Source organism: Mauremys reevesii, linkage group 2 (genome assembly GCF_016161935.1).
Source record: "Mauremys reevesii isolate NIE-2019 linkage group 2, ASM1616193v1, whole genome shotgun sequence".
NCBI classification, from domain to species: Eukaryota; Metazoa; Chordata; order Testudines; family Geoemydidae; genus Mauremys; species Mauremys reevesii.
In genome coordinates, this window is record NC_052624.1 from 263934780 (window position 1) to 263954133 (window position 19354).

The window sequence follows — 19354 nt, forward strand, 5'->3', positions numbered from 1 at the left end:
CCACCCAGAAGAGATAAGTAAGAGAATAAATGGAAGTAAAGCAAGAGAAGCTGAAAAGACATACAAGGGAGGGAATTCTAAAAAGCTTCTGCTAGTATATAAACAACTGATATAATAATTCTCGAATGGTTGAGGAGTTATGACAACTCAAGATGCTATAATTTTAATCAGACAGGAAAGACAGAAGCCAATTGGATGGAATTTTTCCAGGTTGTGCTCAACCAGCTAAAACCACTAACACACACTGAGATGGGAAGAAATAGCAGACATAACTATATCACTAATTTGTCTTTGAGAAAGTAACTGAGGCCATAAACCACCTGAAGAGTGGTTATGATAAGATACATGCTGAAAACTGAAAACTGGAAAGGAAGTGATACATATGCAGGCTTAAAGAATGCTTTGGGGAAAGGATATCTGTCCTAAAGATTGGAGAAGAGGTGTAATCTACAAATTTCCTAAAAAAGGGGACTAGTTTATTTTTGAAAACTGGAGAGTGATGATACTCATATTTGTACCTGGAAAAGTGTTTTGCAGTATTATTTTGAATAGGCTGAAAACTGATGTTGATAAAGTACTCAGGATTTTGATTCATTAGGTTGTGTTCAGACCAGATTTTCATCTTGAGAAGACTTATTGAAAAAGACGTAGAATCCCAGCAGAAGATGCTTTTTAAGTTCTTTGATTTTATGAAAGCGTTCGATAATGTCCACCTAGAAGCCCTCTGGAAGATCTTGAGAAGCTATGGAATTTCAGCAGAGATTGTTAAGTTGCTAAAAGCTTTGTATGACGAGTTTGCATGTTGCATCAGGACAGAGAGCGGTAACATGGAAAGGTTTCAGATTGTTATTGATATAAGGCAAGGTTGCATATTATCCCCATAAGCCACAGCTCAGATGGCCAGCCCAACTCCATTTTATCACCAGCAACAGTATGAACCACCATGCAAGAGGACACATGGAAAGGGTGCCCATGGTAAACTGTCTTCCACCTCCCAAACACCACCACCCTCGAGACCTTTAAGAACGGTGCACCAACTGTGTCTCCAGATCTGCCCAACTTCTCTGGTCTTTCCCTTGCCTGTGAAGGCCAACTTTCTCATTATCTGCCTGCCTGGGCAGAAATCATAACTGACAGATGGGTACTCGAGGTTGTTTCTTTGGGGCACACCATCCAGTTCTCTTCCTCCCTAACCCCCTTCCCCATCTTCTTTTGGGGAGCCCTCTCATGAGAGCATCCTCCTGCAGGAGGTAGAGTGACTCCTCAAGCTGGGGGCAGTAGACCTGGTACCTCTACCTCAAGGGGAAATGAGTTCTACTCAAGGTACTTCTTCATCTCCAAGAAGACAGGGGATAGAGACCCATTCTGGACTTCAGGGAACTGAGCAAGTTCATCTGCTGCCTAAAGTTTAGAATGGTAATCCTGTAGTCCAATATCTCATTATTAGATTCAGACAACTGATTCACGGTCCTCGATCTCAAAGTAGTCTGCTTTCATATAGACATTTATCTGGCACACAGGAGATTCCTGAGATTTGTGGCTGGTCAACTGCACTGCCAATATAGAACTCTTCCCTTTGGGTTCTCAATGGCACCAAGAGTATTTACCAACGTACTGTTAGTGGTACCTGCTGACTTTGTCAGCAAGGGGCAAGTTTACCCTTCCTTAGAAAACTGGCTTCTGCACGGATAATCTTACCAGGAAACAATGGGAGGCAAGCACAATGCTTCTGCTTCTGTTCAAGAGTTTAGGCCTCCAGGTTTGTTACAGCCAGAGGACAGCTTCCTCTCTATCACCAGACTCATTCAGTGAATACATTTGAGCCCCAGAATGTCCATATGATCCTGCCTGGTACTGTTGAGCCATATGGCCATGAGTACTTATGGGAACCATGGCTGCGATTCCCTCTGAGACCTTTTCCACTCGGTTTATCCAGAACACCTTGCCCACTTCTGGGAGAACACTTCATCCAGTTCTCTCATATCCAAGAAATCAGTTGAACTCTGTACTCATCACTGAGGTTTCTTTAATGGCATACAATCAAACTACACTTGAGTTGATCAGTGGAGAGGTAAGTCCAGGGCATACCACACATCCAGTGTACATAGTCATGAATCAGCTTATTTACACACTTACGCTTAATACTATTGGTTAATACCTCATAGCACATGCTTTACGATTGGTCTCCTAATTTTTGTAGCCCATTCCCATCTAGATCATGAGCTCTTCACACGCTGCACTACGTGCTAGGCCATACCTGTAAGCTATCGCACATTGCTTACTATCCTGCTATCTCTTTTCTACTAGCTACATCTTTTACAATATTGACAAGGCTACTGTAAATTCATGCTCTGTTTCACGCCTTGCTTTGAATAGACCTACACTCATTTGTGAGGCTTTACCTCAAATGTCTACAAACCTGGTTGCAGGCACTTTGGGCAAGTGCAGTCTCGACCTGCTAGTCACAGTTCCCCAAAGAAGCTTAGCCTCCCTTACTCAGTGGGGGTACCACTCAAACCCCACACTTCCAACAAAGACTCTGACCACACATGGAGGGACAGGAGAAGTGGTCCCTTCACAAGGTTATGCTTCACATCAATCTGTTAGAGCTGAGAGCAGTCAGATTCGCCTGCAATCAATTCCTCCCTTGCATCTGCAGCCAGACAATTCAGGTGTTGTTAGACATCATGATGGCAGTTTATTATATTAACAAACAAGGAGGAGCATGGGCTTCACAGTTCTGCATGGAGGTCATCACCCTCTGGATCAGGCACATTCCCATGCTAATTACACTAACTGGTATCCACATGTCAGGAATCCACAACATTCTAGTGGATTCTCTGATCAGACTCTTCTTCACAGAACACAAGTGGGAGTTGCTGATTGTCTGTGAGGTGTTTGGGGTGTGGGGTCTCCCATACATGGATCTTGTTGAGTCCCATGTGAACAACAACTGCAAGGAGTTTTGCTCCAGAGGGGGCTGCAGGCCAGGGTCTCTAGGTGACATGTTTCTCATACAATGTTTGGGAGCCTTGTGGTACACATCCCATCCACATTCTCCTCTTAACTCAAGAGTTGAGGAAAAACAGACAGGACAACTAACAAGTTATCCTTATAGCACCAGTGTGGGCCTGACAATTCTGGTACCCAATCCTCCTGCATCTATCTGCCCAATCTCCTCTCCTTCTTCCTGTGATACATCAACTACTAACCTAGGACAAAGGATAGACTTGCCATCCCAAACCAGTCACGTTTCATCTGGGATTGTGGTATTTGGATGGATGTCAGAGTTCGAGAGGGCCTGTTTGTCTGATGTTCCAGGCCATCCTGAGCAGCAATAGGAAGGATTCTGCCAGCAAATGTTATAAACCAAAGTGGAAAAGATTTATGTTTTGGTGTAACCAACCAGGAATTTCCCCTTTTAAGCTAAGATCCCAGACATACTGAAGTACCTCTTGTCCTCAAAATTCTCAGGGTTATCTGTCAGCTTCCTCAGAGTATACCTGTTGGCAATGAGCCCATTTCATCCTCCTGCAGATGCCTACTATGTATTCTCCCATCCAGTCACTGCCCACTTCCTGAAGGGTTTGATTTGCATCTTCCGTCTTTTGGCAACATTGGTATTACCCTGGAGATTGCACCTTTTTTAATCACCCTCACCAAGACCCTGGAATCCTGTTCCCTGCTACATATTTCTGTGAAGGGAGCATTTCTGGTTTTATCATGTCAGCCAGAAGAGTCAGGGAGATAGGGGTGCTTCTGGCTGACTTTCCCTATAGGGTGTTCCACAAGGTTAAGAACTCGTTCAACTAGAGTTCAGGCCAGGGGCAGCAAGTTATATGTGCCTGTGGTGTCTGGGTTCCAGCAAATTCAGGGTGCAGGGGGCCCGGCTCCAATAATGTCGCCCCCAGTCCCACCTGCCTCCCCCGCACACCTCCCCTGAGTGGCCCTGCCTGCCCTGGGCAGCAGGTGGCTGCCCCCTGCAGCTCAGCGCTGCGCTCCCTTGCCAACTGCTGCCACAACCAGCTACAAGGGAGTGGCACTGGGGGCAGGCTGAGGTGGATGCTCTGCCTGTGGAGGGAGGAGGGGAAGAGGCGCATGGCAGCCCCCACCCCCACTCCGGCAGGTGACTCCAAATCAACTCCGAGGTGAGGGACTTATTCTGGCTGGACATCCTGAGCAGCAACTTGGCGGGGCTTGGGTGAGTGTTGTGCTGGGAGGGCCGGGGAGGGGCCCTCCTCTCCCGGAGCTTGCTGCTGCCGGGAGAGAGAGGGCTGGGAGGAGTCCTCCTCTCTGGCTCCCAGCCCCAGGGCAGCCTGCTTGTTGAAACTGAAACTCCTCATCTCTGGCCCAGCCCCACGCCCCTCACCCACTCCTGCACCCCAGAGCCCGCACCCAGCATCCAAACCCCCTCCCAGAGCCCTCACCCCTCCTCCACCCAAACTCCCTCCCAGAGTCCACACCAACACCTCCTCCCACATCCAGCAGCCCAAACCCCCTCCTCTACCATAAACCCCTGTCTCAGCCCAGAGCCTGCGCCTCTCCTGCACTCCAAATCTCCTCCCGCACCCAAACTCCCTCCCGGAGCCTTAGGCAGGTGTGTGTGTGGGGGGGGGCGGACTTGGACCCATTCTGGACACCACCAAAAATTATACAAACCTGCCGCCCCTGTTTCAGGTAGTTTTGGTAGCTTCCCTTAGGGTACGTCCACACTACCTGCCGGATTGGCGGATAGCGATCGATCTATCGGCAATTGATTCATCGCGTTTCGTCTAGACGCGATAAATCGATCCCTGCTGCGCTCCCCATCGACTCCGAAACTCCACCAGGGCGAGAGGTGGAAGTAGAGTCGAAGGAGGAGCCGCAGCCATCGATCCCACGCCGTGAGGACGGGAGGTAAGTTGAAATAAGATATGTCGACTTCAGCTATGCTATTCCCGTAGCTGAAGTTACGTATCTTCCATCAACCCCCCCGCCCAGTGTAGACCAGCCCTTAGAGACATTCCTATTGCTGCTCCACCGGTGTCAGTAGCTTGGAATTCTGCTCACCTTTTTACTGAAAGCTATGCACTGATGCAAGCAGCTGCTTCCAGTCCCTCCGCTTCCTGATAAAGACACTGTTTGTGAATCACCTGACGTGCACTATATAGAGGGACAATTGCTTGAGGAAGAAGGAGTTGTTACCTTATAGTAACTTGAGTTCTTCAAGATGTATTGTTCCTATGTGTAGTGTGCTATCCACCCTCCTTCCCCACTGCCTGGTTTCCCCTTACTGGGAACTAGTGATTGAGACAAGAGCCCCCTTTTTTTCCTCAGTACAGAGCCCAAGCAGAGTGGTAGCACATGCTTGGACCACACAAACACTGCTAGGGAAAAAATCTCCAGTTGTAAGTGCATGAAACATGTGCAACCTGAAGGGCACTATACATAGGGACAATCCATCACAAAGAACACAAGTTACTACATGGTGGGTAACCCCTCAGAATGGTTCTTAGTGTTTGATAGGTTCTTTATTGCTATATTGTTGGTGATCAAGGTGCTGCCCGTTGTAGGTAGCATTATGTTTCTTTGACTATTTCTGACATTTTATATCACAAAACTCAAATGTGGAAAAAATGGGCACTATATACGTTAATAAAATAGAACATTGTGAAACAGCGAATTGTTGTTATACACTAAAGAGCTAAGAAAATACAAATAATAAGATGTATGATAAAGCTTTGCTCTCATTGATTAAGTACATTTTCTTTTATAGTATTGGATGCTTGTCTCCTCGGGTTGTACATAACTTTAAAAAACACACACACCTTTTCATAGGATCATAGATGATAGGCTGGAAAAGACCTCCTGGATCATCTAATCCAAACAATTTTGCCTGGAGCACGATTTTAATTTACTTTGTTTCTCCTGATGTATAATCTGTTCTTAAATACTCCTAGTGATCTCTCTCAATTTTTCCCAAGGCAAATTATTTATTTAATCATCTGTTGAAGTGGGGCCCCCAACCCCTTAGTACATAAAGAAGAAAAAACTTAAGACATGAAGGAAAAAAAGAGTCTTAACTTTAGTAAAGATCTCATTTGTGCAAGCTTTAAAACCCTCAAATCATAACTGTGCAAACTTGAAGAACTCACCGGAAGCCTTTTTTTTTTATGTTAATATTTCACTGGGGATAACAGATCTTACTCAAACAAAAAAGTATATCCTGTCACAATGGAAAAAGTAATTCCATTGTCTTGTTTTAATTTAGACAGCACTCAACTGTGTTTTGAAGTTTAATTTCCTTTGTATATGAATTAAATTAGTGTCCTAGGAAAAAGGCACCTGGATAATCAGGAAAGTGAAAATACAAGTAAATCTGATTAATTTTTATCAATTCTTTCAGTGTGATGAAAAATGTTTCCCATGACATTCTTTGTATAAATTTAGGTTTGATTAGAAAGGTATCTGTTAATACTACACAGAAAATCTATGGCTATCTAAAATCACAAAAATCTAATCTTCCAATAAAATTATTTGCTCTCCTTAACCATAATAGATAATACAGTTCAGTAGCAGAGTTATTTTGGGTGTAGCTACCAAGTAAAGCATAAGAATAACTAACTGCACTGGACTCATATCATCCTAAAATTTGGCCAGTTATGAGGTATATATATTTCTTGTCGGCTCGTCGGGTAGGATATGTGAATCTCTGGAAGAAGTTAGCGGCCTAAATAAAAAACAACACAAAACTATTATTAATCTCTAATGAGCTAATCTCAAAAATTCACATGTGCTAGCAGTCTGGTTCAGCATTGCTTCAGGGAAATAAAGAAGAGAAACTTCCTGTCTCATCATGTGAATTTTTCTTTTCAGAGCCAAGATTTTTTTTTGTGTGTAACAAGTTTCAAAGATTGGCTTCAAAAAAGGACCTTTAAAATGTTTTCATACTTATCCACAACCATTTATGATGAAAACCTTTAGAAAGTATATAATTTATAGGCAGCACATGTAGTGATGCCTTTAATTCAGGTTACCGGACACTTTCCATGTTTACAGTTGCTTGTAATTTTGCCAGACTAACCATTTGGACTGAAATTTTCCATGCCAGGTGAAACCCGTACGGGGATACTGCATCCAGTTCTGGTGCCTACATTGTAAAAGATGTTGAAAAATTGGAGATGGTGCAGAAAAGAGCCTGAAAAATATTTGAGGGTTGGAGAAAATGCCTTGCAATGAGATGCCAAAGAGCTCCATCTGTTTAGTTTATTAAAAAGAGGATTGAGAGCAGGAGCATAAAATGTTTTTGCCCTCCTCCTCCTCCTCCTCCAAAAAAAAAAAAGGCCAGCCAATTGCAGTTCAGTGCCCCATGGAAGTTGGTGCTTAGGGTGACAGCTGTGCTGATCCTCACTAGAACCAGCTGTGACTGAGAGATGACTTGATTACAGTGTATAATACTTCCACGGAGAGAAAACGCTGGCTACTAAAGGGATCTTTAATCTATCGGAGAAAGTCATAGCAAGTACCAATGGCTTTAAAGCAGAAGCCAGACAAATTCAAATTAGAAATTAGGCACAATTTTTCATCTGTGAGGATGATTGTTCAAATAGTCAATCTACCAAAAGATGTGCTGGATTCTTCCGCTCTTGATGTCTTCTTATCAAGAGTGGATGCCTTTCTGGAAGATATGCTTTAGTCTCAAACACAAGTGCTTGGGCTCAAAACAGGGATAACTGAGTGACATTTTTAGGGCCTGTGTTACACAAGAGATCAGTGGCCACAAAATCTATGAATATGTGTCTGCCTCAGGCTGTTGGGTTTTTTTAAGTTTTATCAAAAAAATTTCATCTGTTCTCAGAATGAGGTTAAGGAAAAGCATGTTGTTTTGACTATGTTTTAAAAGAATTCTTATAGTTGTTTCATTGAGAGGTTCTAGCGTCTTCATGCTGTAGAGAAAGGACTTGAAACTGGATAATGGTGTTGCCCTGCTGTCAGGGATATGCCTTTTGCTGTCCCTGTGAAAATTCACTCAAATTTGACCTAATTATGAGCCTCTGAAAATCTCAGTTCACACAAGCTCTTTAGAATTTTTAGAAATTCTCTGAAGATTCCATCTGGGCTGAGTATGCCTCATCCCCAGGCTTCAGGGGCTGACCAGGACTATCCATGCAATTGCTCCTGGAAGCCACTGTGGCACTGGGTACAGGAACCGAGAGCAGAGAGACTCGCTCTCCTGTGCTTTCAATGTCTTACTGGCTGGTGCCTAAACAGCATGGAGGAGAAGGCAGCCTGATGGAAAGGCAGGTTGTGAGGAGCCAGCCTGGTTAGAGAGGAGGGCAGCAGGCAAGTAGTTGGACAAGATTGGGATGAGGAGCCTGGGAAGGGGTGAAAGGGCAGGGACTGGGATGTAGACCTGATGGAGTGGAACTGGGGAGACTTGGAGCAAAGGGGGATAGGGGTAGGAAAATAGTATGTGATCATGTAATTAAAGACGTTTGTGGTGTATACACACAAGGAAGTTGAAGTAAAGTTGCACAAACAGCTTGAATTCTGGCATTTCTTAATCTGAGTGCTTGATTTTGCAACCTTAACATACCTGTAATATAATTTTTATATGTAATAATACATGTATTGACTTTGTGTATCAAAGAACATTGATTTCTTGCCCCTCAAATATTAGACATGGCTTGGTTCGTAAGCCAATATCTTCTTAGTAGTCCCCTTTGATATATTGTTTTATTAGCTATTTGATATTTTGTAGCACCTCCCCACACCCTGGGGAGGAATGATGTCTAATTGTACTAGATTCTTGACAAACACAGAGATAGGCCCATCCCTGAAATGCTCACACTGTAAGAAGATAAACATTATTCCAAGGGTGGGGTAGAGGGAGACGATCAGTGAATATTTTATTAAAAGTATATAAAAACTTAAAAATAAACATTACATTAAAATCATCCAAGAGGGCAAGACACATCTTGCATGTATATCAGAAACATGTTCAAGGCAGTCATCCTTAGAAATGCACAATTCCAGTGTCCCATACAATACTGGGGGAGGGATAGCTCAGTGGTTTGAGCATTGACCTGCTAAACCCAGGGTTATGAATTCCATCCTTGAGGGGGCTACTTAGGGATCTGGGGCAAAATCAGTACTTGGTCCTGCTAGTGAAGGCAGGGAGCTGGACTCAATGACCCTTCAGGGTCCCTTCCAGGTCTAGGGGATAGGTATATCTCCATTATTTAAAAAAAAAAAAAAGAAGAAGTTTAGGCTGCAGTTGGTTAACAAATGATTAAAAGATTCAGGCATCAGTGAAGAAAGAGAAATAGGGAGCAAGAAATTGGATGGCTCTGAAATTAAACCATCGGAAACACAATGGGTCTCATAACAAAAATATTATTAGAGTCATTGGAAAGTCAGTCTTTAACAGTATGATGATATTGGAAAGAGCAGATGTAGAGAACATTTTAACAATAAGAAAAAAAGCTTACCTGTGTATCCAGCCAGGTCACTGCCTGCAGCAATATTTTGATGCTAGTGCATTATAGGCTAGTGTATTGGTATGGGTTTAAGTATTTTCCTGAGCTCAAGTTCATCCCTACATAGGACTGTTATTTAGCATATGCTTAAACCCCAGTGAATTCATAGGACTTAAGCACACACCTAGGTAGTTCCCTGAGAAGGGTTGCTTTCCTGAATGGGGGCCTACAAGAATAGAATAATCTGTATAATTCAGGAAGAAGAAAGAAGTGTTTGTTTTTTGTGGGATTTACTTTTCTGCTAATACTAATCATGTGCTTTACAGGGTGGTCCAGGTGTCAGAGGCCCAAAGGGTCATCGTGGTGATCAAGGTCCAAAGGTAATCTGCCACCACTGTGCAGTTGTAACATGCACCATTTTTTTTTTGGCTTTTGTCTCTTTGTGTCTAAATCTAGATATTTTTTTCTCGAATGAGCTTAAATCTAGATTGTGATGTTCCTGAAGAAAGGGTGTAGCCAAATGCCATTGGTGTTTGTTGGGAGAACAGCATCCAGGTTTCCTGGATAATACTGGCTACACATCATGTTTGTTTCTGGGTGAGGGGCAGTAAAATGCATAGTGCTGCTGCTGTCAGCATATATCTGTGGCTTTTTGCACGCCTAAAGGAATAAGGCCTTTGTAAATAGGAGCCTTATTGTCCCGTCAGCATGTTAACTCATATTTTAGGTGCTGTTGAATCTGTTGGTATTTAATTCTGCTCACAGATGCTCCCTTCTTATGTACAGTAGGAGTTAAACTTATGGCCTTTATGTTTTCCCTATTGATGTCATAGGGCCTAGATGGACCTCGTGGTGAAGTTGGTGCTCCAGGACCCCAAGGACATCCAGGACCCCAAGGGCCAAGTGGACTTTCTATTCAAGGGCTTCCAGTAAGTCTTAAATGAACAACCGTGGTCTTAATTTTGTCACAGGAGTTAGCCAGAACCCATACATTAGGTTGTACCGAAAGGTTAGATAAAACTAGAGCTAGGACTGAGCTGCAAAGTTTTAAGCTGCCTTTATTCAATTTTTATCAATTTAAATTTTTCATAGTTGCAGGGAATTGTCCGAGGGCCAGACAATGGTGAAGTCAGACAATCATCATCATCTAATGACAGCCATCTAATCCAGATCTGAACTTCACCAAAGTCTGAGGTGTCTGGATCATGGATTTGGGTTTAACCTGCGATAGGAATAGGAGCCAGCTCCAACATTCAGATATGTATTTGGATCTGGAGTTCATTAAACCTGAAGAGAGTTTGTACCATGGGTTTTTGGGTCAGACCCAAATCTAGATAAAAGTTTAAAACATGCTGTGAGCTGGAGTGTGTGGCAGGAACACTTGAAACATAGTATTTTTTTGTTTGAGATCATCAAAGTCCACAGAAAATCAGTACAGTTCCTAGTGGAACCACCTCCATTACCTACATTAACTGGCACTAACTGGTACACTTGTTGGCAGCCACATCGGAAAGGCCAGGGAGTGAATTGATAGGCACAGAGCCAAAAATACTATTTTAAGGCTGGTTTCTCAATACTAATGTTGAGACAGATCAGCAGTGCAAAAAACCCTACACTACCAGTGCTCATGCTTGGAAGGATTAGATTTTTAATACTAAACATCAGTAAATGTTGCTGTACACATGCAAACTGATGAAAAAATATTTCCATCCATAATAATTGAAATTTACAGACTGGCAACGTAAGAAAAATGCTGCTGGAGAACTCATTAGAGTTTGATTTAAGGATATTTACTGCCTACATTTTGACGTGTGATGTTGGCAATTTGTGTTTTCTTTGAATTTCAGCATTGACTGTCATTAGATGATGATTGTTTGACCTCCCAATTGTCCAGCCCTCTGATAATTTCCTGCAACTGTGAACAATTTAAATTGATAGAAATTGAATAAAAGCCGCTTAAAACCTATAATTTTGTGCAACTGTAAAAATTTAAATAGCAAAAAATGCTTAAAATTAAACATCAATATTATCTGTCAAATATAAAAATATTGAATTCTGCACATCTACTTATAAAAATAGATAATATATAATAATGTGTGCTAATATATAATAATAAATGTCATGTGGATGGATCTACACAGGCCTTGAGGACTATCAACCCAGCACTTTTTCCTTGAAGAAAAATCTAAACAATATTAATAGAGTCCAATATTCTTTCTACAGAATTTTTTAACCAACCTATCAGATTCAATAGCAGTAATATAATTAAACAGGTTTCAATAGAAATTATTCTTAACACCTTGTCATGGTCTGTACAAACCCCACACTGAAAGGGAAGGGACTAAAGAATTGCTTTGGGCCCAGATGTTCTTCCCCACTGCACCTGCAAAGCTTGCACAGGCTAGAGGAGGAGCTTACAGGGGAGCAGAGTAGCTCAGTAGCTTGCAGACAGCTGAGGTGGCCTCTGAGCTCCTAGGAAAGAGCACAGCAGGAGCCTGAACCCTGGCTGTAATGACCTTGCCAAGCCAGCAAAGGAGGGATCTGTGACACTGTGAAGGTTAGAGACCCATTGGAGAGGGTCCCCTACCAGCCCGTAAGGAGGGGACAGCAATAGAAATTTCTCCCTTGAATGGGGAATCTAGCTGAGGGAGATCCCTGAAGGTAGAAGGTCTGAACCATGAGACCCCAAATTAAGGGGAAGCCAATCCCTTGCCTAATCCAGAAATCTACCCTGTTGTTGGACCCTCTACATATACCCTGAAAGGGGTGCATTTGAACATGTAACCTGGCCAGAGGGCTGAGTTACTGAAGGGACAGATCTTTGCAGGCCGGAGTGGCCATAAAAAGGGGAGCACCTGAAAAGGGGAAAGCCTGCCACACCCATGCCTGACCACCTGGGGACACTGGCATATTTCATGTGCCGCACATATTTTTAATTTTTTGTGTGTGCAGAAAATAGCTTCTGCTGGAAAATTGCTGCAGTTCTGCCTTTTGTCCACCAGAGGGTGCTGTGGTGCTAGAACAGAGCAGCTGCGCCTGGCAATCCCCAACTATGATAGGGAAGAGAAAGAGCCTGCCTACTTCACAGGGCCTGTTGGGCCAAGTCAGGAGATAAGGGATATGGGGAGACAGACAGCGTGGGTCTGCTTGGGGGTCAGACAGGGGCTCATAAGGGCCATCAGGGAGGACAGACTGGGGCAGGAGTGAAGGGAGTGGAGGCGCAGGGCCACGTGGGCGGAAGGGATGCAGAGCTACAGGGGGAAGAGGGATGGGGACAGGGGGTGAAGAGACACATGGAGATGGGGGGGATGGCTGAGAGGGCGCAGGACCATGGCGAGGGGTGCAGAGCTACAGGGGGAAGGGGATGGCTGAGTGAGGGCACAGAGACACATGGGGATGGGATGCAGGGATACATGGAGATGAGGGGTGGGGGCTCACTGAGGGGGTGCAGGGACACATGGAGATGGGGAAGGGGTGTAGGGCCACATGGGGACAGGAGGTGGCTGAGTGGGGGCACAGAGCCACATGGGGACAGGGGAGGGGTGCATGGACACATGGGGATAGGCAGGGGTGCAGGGCCACATGGGAATGGGGGGAGTGACTGTCTGAGTGGGGGTGCAGGGACACATGTGGACAGGGAGGTGCAAGGACACATGGGGGTACAGGGACACATGGGCACAGGCACTGATGTGCCTGACTGAATGGGAGAGGCTAGGGATCAGCCAGGATCTGCATGGGGGATGCTCCCTAAAATCCCTCCCCGCCCCCCTAAAATAACCTGTTCCATACTTCTCCCACCCATATGCAACAACCCTTCAAGTTCATACCCAGGCTATTTCATAGCAATTACTTCGCTCTCCCTCAGCTCCTCCATTATCTCTAACTCCCCCAAGCCTTTGCACTTTTTCTGAGGGGGTGCAGCATGCAGGAAATACATTTCTGTACTGTAGTTTAAATGAATTATTACTCCAAATTCTGTATTAATATGCCTAGTAAGGAATGTACTTGTCAAAAAACATTTTGTGAATCTTTTTTTTTTGTCTGTGTTGTTACAGACATACTTACTGGCAGGTATTTTGAAATAAATTACCAAAAGAATTGAAACTGGTGTGATTATATTGTGTTATTTTAACAAAATATGTAGAATTTTGCAAAATTTCAAAATGTGTCCAGAATTTTTACATTTTTGGTGCATCATTTTTAAATTTTTGGCACAGAATTCTCCCAGGATTATTATATATCCTTGATTATTTTAGCAGAGAATATAATCAAGAATATATGGGCTGTAGGAATAATTTCCAATCCTTTCTATAGAATTTAATAGAGAATTATATTCCTGCTGTGGAATTTTATTGACTGGTTAAAAACATCCTATAGAAAGGATATTCTTGGTTATTAATCATGTATATTCTATAGAAACCTGTTTAATTTCTATAGAACTCTGTTGATTTAATCTCTATAGGACATTTCCCTGAGTGTCAAAGAGAAGCAAATTCGCTCACATGGAAAAGAATGTGTTTCCACTAGGGCTCTCGATTAATCATACTTAACACATGCAATTAACTCAAAAAAATTAATTGTTTTAATTGCACTGTTAAACAATAGAATACCAATTGAAATGTATTCAATATTTTTGGATGTTTCTCAACATTTTCAAATATATTGATTTCAATTACAACACAGTATACTAAGTGTACAATGCTCACATTATATTATTATTTTTATTGCAAATATATGCACTGTAAAAATGATAAAGAAACGAAAAAATATTTTTCAATTCACCTCATACAAGTACCATGATGCAATCTCTTTATCATGAAAGTGCAACTTACAAATGTAGATTTTTTTTGTTACATAACTGCACTAAAAAAAAACAATTTAAAACTAGCTAGAGCCTACAAGTCCACTCAGTCATACTTCTTGTTCACATTTGTTTACATTTACAGGAGATAATGCTACCAGCTTCTTATTTACAATGTCACCTGAAAGTGAGAACAGGCGTTCACATGACATGTTTGTAGCCAGCATTGCAAGGATTTTACATGCCAGATATGCTAAACATTCGTATGCCCCTTCATGCTTCGGCCACCATTCCAGAGGACATGCTTCCATGCTGATGACGCTCATTAAAAAAATAATGCGTTAATTAAATTTTAACTGAGCTCCTTGGGGAGAGAATAGTATATCTCCTGTTCTGTTTTACCTGCATTCTGCCATATATTTCATGTTATAGCAGTCTCGGATGAGCACATGTTGTTCGTTTTAAGAGCACTTTCACTACAGATTTGACAAAAGGAAAAGAAGGTACCAATGTGAGATTTCTAAAGATAGCTGCAGCACTCAACCCAAGATTTAAGAATCTGAGGTGCCTTCCAAAATCAGAGGGATGAGGTGTGGAGCATGCTTTCAGAAGTCTTAAAAGAGCAACACTCTGATGCGGAAACTACAGAACCCGAACCAACCATCTGCTCGTGGCATCAACCATCTGCTCATGGCATCTGACTCACCGATGCATGTTTACTCATCATCTCTGCACTACTTTGGATCGTTATCAAGCAGAACCGGTCATCAGCATGGACACGTCCTCTGGAATGATGGTTGAAGCATGAAGGGACATATGAATCTTTAGCACATCTGGCACATAAATATCTTGCAACACCGGCTACAACAATGCCATGGAACGCCTGTTCTCACGTTCAGGTGATGTAAATTAGAAGTGGGCAGCATTATCTCCTGCAAATGTAAACAAACTTGTTTGTCTAAGCGATTGGCTGAACAAGAAATAGGACTGAGTGGACTTGTAGGCTCTACAGTTTTACATTTTTATTTTTGAATGCAGTTATTTTTGTACATAATTGTACATTTGTAAGTTCAACTTTCATGATAAAGAGATTGCACTACAGTACTTGTATGAGGTGAATTGAAAAATACTATTGTTTTTTCTTTTTTACAACAAAATATTTGTAATAAAAAATAAAGTGAGCCCTGTACTCTTTATGTTGTGTTGTAATTGAAATCAATATATTTGAAAATGTAGAAAACATCCACAAATATTTAAATAAATGGCATTCTATTATTGTTTAACAGTGCGATTAATCTTGCAATTTATCACGATTAATTTTTTTAATCACGTGATTAATTGTGATTAATTTTTTAGTGGTTTGACAGCCCTAGTTTTCATTTTGTTAAAAGTTATTGCTGTGTCACGATAATTTGACATTTTTGAATCAGAGTTTCCTTTTCTTTATTTTCCATGTCTCTAAAGATTTAATTTACATTTTTGCAAACCAGTACTGCAGATACAATTTTTGGATATTATTTAGTAGGAAAAATTAATCTGTGGTTAATTTTTTTTACCTTGTTTTGAAAAGAACAATTGAAAATAGGAGGCAAGCAGCAATTTATGTGTTTAACTATGTGTGATTATTGATCTCCAGGGAACACCAGGTGAAAAAGGAGAGAAGGGTGAGCGTGGTCTCCCTGGTCAGCAGGTATTCCCTATATTATTGCTTTAATGTATCATTTAGTAGATCTATTTGAATGTGGAATTGCCATCCTTGTTTTGGGCAGAGCAGATATTCAAAGATATTGAGGGGCATTGTGGTGTAACTGAACCTGCAAGGGATTTAGAATCAGTAACCTCTGAGATCTGATTGTGGCCCTGTCACGGATTTGTTGTGTGTCCATGGGCAAATCACTTAGGGCTTGACTTTGAAGAGCCAGCCTCTCCTTTTGTATCCACAAGTAATCTGAGGTGCAATTTTGTGAGAGCAACTGTGAGCATGTAGCTATCTGACTACCTGATTTGCAGAACTCTGGTAGGTAAATAGCTACCTAATTTAGGGTGACCAGATGTCCCGATTTTATAGGGACAGTCCCGATTTTTGGGTCTTTTTCTTATATAGGCTCCTATTACCCCCCAACCCCTGTCCCGATTTTTCACATTTGCTGTCTGGTCACCCTACTACCTATCCTCATGGGAACCTGTAATATTACAGTTGTAATGATTAATAAGGGAGGCTCTTTTGATTGCCATTTAAAAATCAGGCACTCAATTTTTCTCGACTTCCATATGAGGAGAGATTAATAAGACTGGGACTTTTCAGCTTGGAAAAGAGACAACTAAGGGGGGATATGCTAGAGGTCTATAAAATCATGACTGGTGTGGAGAAAGTAAATAAGAAAGTGTTATTTACTGCTTCTCATAACACAAGAACTAGGGATCACCAAATGAAATTAATAGGCAGCAGGTTTAAAATAAGCAAAAGGAAGTATTTCTTCACACAACGCACAGTCAACCTGTGGAACTCTTTACCAGAGGATGTTGTGAAGGCCAAGACTTTAATAGGGCTCAAAAAAGAGTCAGATAAATTCATAGAGGATAGGTCAATCAATGGTTATTAGCCAGGATGGGCAAGGTTGGTGTCCCTAGCCTGTTTGCCAGAAGCTGGAAATGAGCAACAGGGAATGGTTATCTGTTCTTTTGATTCCCTCTGGGGCACGTGGCATTGGCCACTCTCAGGAGATAGGATACTGGGCTAGATGGACCCTTGGTCTGACCCAGTATGGCTGTTCTTATGTTCGTATGACCATCTTGCAAGATGCTGAGGGTTGCTGAGCGCCCTCAGCTCTTACTGAAATCAATTTTCCTGATATGTAGCCTCAAATTTTCATTTCTTAGTTTTATCATATTATTCCTGGTTATCTCTTGTACCAACCAACCAAGATAAATCCTTTCCCTCCTTGATGTTTACACACTTCAGATATTTGTTGGCTGTTACCAGGTTCCCCAATTTCTAGCCCTGCTAGATACTTAGCTCTCATAATCTTTCCTCGTAAATCAATCTCTCCAGCCTTCTGGATCATTTTGTATGCCTGTGGCCGCAGTAATGGTCCGGGATCAATGCCAAAGCCTCTCAGCAACCAGTTGGAGGAGAGTGAGGATTTCATTTGAACTCTGTGGAACTCTGCCAGGCATAGCTCATTTATTTGGGCTGGATGCTTGATCAAGGGTTTTCCCCTTTGCTATTACTGCACTGAGTTCAGACAATATGGTAACTCATCCCTTTACAAAAATGGAGAGAGAGAGAGAGAGAGAGATGGAAATAGTGATTTAGTTTAAGGATCTGATTTCCCTCAATGGAGTTACACTGGTATGAAACTGGAGTGATGCAGTGGTGGCATCTGTAGACATTATTTGCTTTTAAATAATATATTAAAACTGAAAAGGTTAATTGCATGGGCATATTAATAAGTCCTGTTTATTTCACTGAAGTTCCACCTTACCTGAATCATAGATATGGCCCTACCATGAGTCACCCTGTGGAGTATCTGAAGCCCCGTTTATCCCAGGGCTTTTGCTGTCATGTCAGATAAGGGAGTTGCACTATACTGTGTAGGGGTTGCTGCCACTCTGATCTTTTGCCCCCTTATCATTCATAGGGTGTCCCAGGAGCATCAGGATCACCAGGACGGGATGGAACTCAAGGTCAAAGGGTAAGGTGAAACAAGCACATTTCTCATTTGAAGCATTTCCATTCCATCAGCGATGGCCCTGGGACAGGCGAGACCTGGGAAGTGTAAGGGGGGCAAACAACTATATTGAAATGTGCCACCTCACTCTTCTCTTCTGCAGACTAAATAAGCCCAGTTCCCTCAGCCTTTCCTGATAAGTCATGTGTCCCAACCCCCTAATCGTTTTCATTGCCCTCCACAGGACTTTCTCCAAGTTCATTCCATACTGTATTTATTTAATTTAAATATATAATTCAAAATAACAAACTCTACATCTTATATTTAGGCTCACAATTTGTTTAACTGGAAAAAATTCCAGTGCTGTAACTGGAAAAAAAAAAGTTAACTACGTCAAGCAACGCCACAACTTACGTATAGTGGGTTCTAATGTGTTATCAATAGGATAAAAAAGTAGTGTCGCAAACCTCAGCCATCCCTTTCTAGGGGGCCCATTGACTATTCTGCCCTGGGGTCTGGAATTGCTGTTGCTGGGTCTGGTAAATAATGATAATAATAATAAGGGTCTATTTATATAATAGTTTTAGCTTTATACCTGATAGTTCTTGTGCACTGGTGCCAGTACTGTGGGGGAATCAGAATTATTATTAGTTTAATTTACAGTCAGTCCAGTGACACAGCAATCTAGTACATAGGTGTCCATGTCACAAACACTACCATGATTACAGCTAGCACTAACTAGCACCTTTGTTGGTTGTCTCAAGAGAGAAGCAAGGAACAGAACTGGGATACTTTATTGCCCTCCAGAACAGGTTGAAATTTTTTGGAATAACAATAAGGAAGCCTGTACTATTTCTGATGTATTTGTTTGGTACAAATAGAGGTCTTCTGTGTCCAGTACTCTTAATCTGGCAGTACGTTATTTTCTTAAATGTTTAAAAATGAAACATGGGTCAAAGAGTAGGTGAATAGGTGAACGCTGTTAAACTAAGAATGAACTACATAGTAGAAAGATGTGATCAACTTTCTTCTGGTTGTGGTGAGACTGAGGGATATTTACATTCTGGCTAGCAACCAAGATATAGATCTTAGTATTAACTTATTTGTTTAAACCTTTAGGTACTTTCACCTGTGTCTTTGGAAACCTCTATAAGTTAGACTTATAAAGCAGCAGCTGATCAGTCTTTTGTTTCATACTGCTAGGTACACTGAATCCAGATATTGCAAAAGAACCCATACCTGATTATTAATAATTCAGTAAAATGTACAGGTCAAGTACATAGTTAAATTGGATTTATAGTTCCCTTTAAACAAGATTTACATTCTCTTCTGGATATTTAGAAGCTTTTCTGGAAAATAGCTATGAAACTTCGTAACTTCAGAAATTTGTGGAGCTTCCGTCTTCATTTTTTGGACATCTAGCA

The 19354-nt window shown here is 42.0% G+C and overlaps 1 protein-coding gene across 2 annotated transcripts in view; it reads left to right on the forward strand.

Annotated features, from left to right (window-relative positions):
* The window catches only part of COL14A1 (collagen type XIV alpha 1 chain), a 201390-nt gene that overhangs the window by 151910 nt on the left and 30126 nt on the right, over positions 1–19354 (forward strand). For both annotated transcript variants that reach the window (XM_039526901.1, XM_039526900.1), the window contains 4 exons: positions 9785–9838; positions 10292–10387; positions 15896–15949; positions 17901–17954. In XM_039526901.1, coding sequence (XP_039382835.1) covers positions 9785–9838; positions 10292–10387; positions 15896–15949; positions 17901–17954 — 258 coding nt within the window. The remainder of the gene's footprint in view (positions 1–9784; positions 9839–10291; positions 10388–15895; positions 15950–17900; positions 17955–19354) is intronic.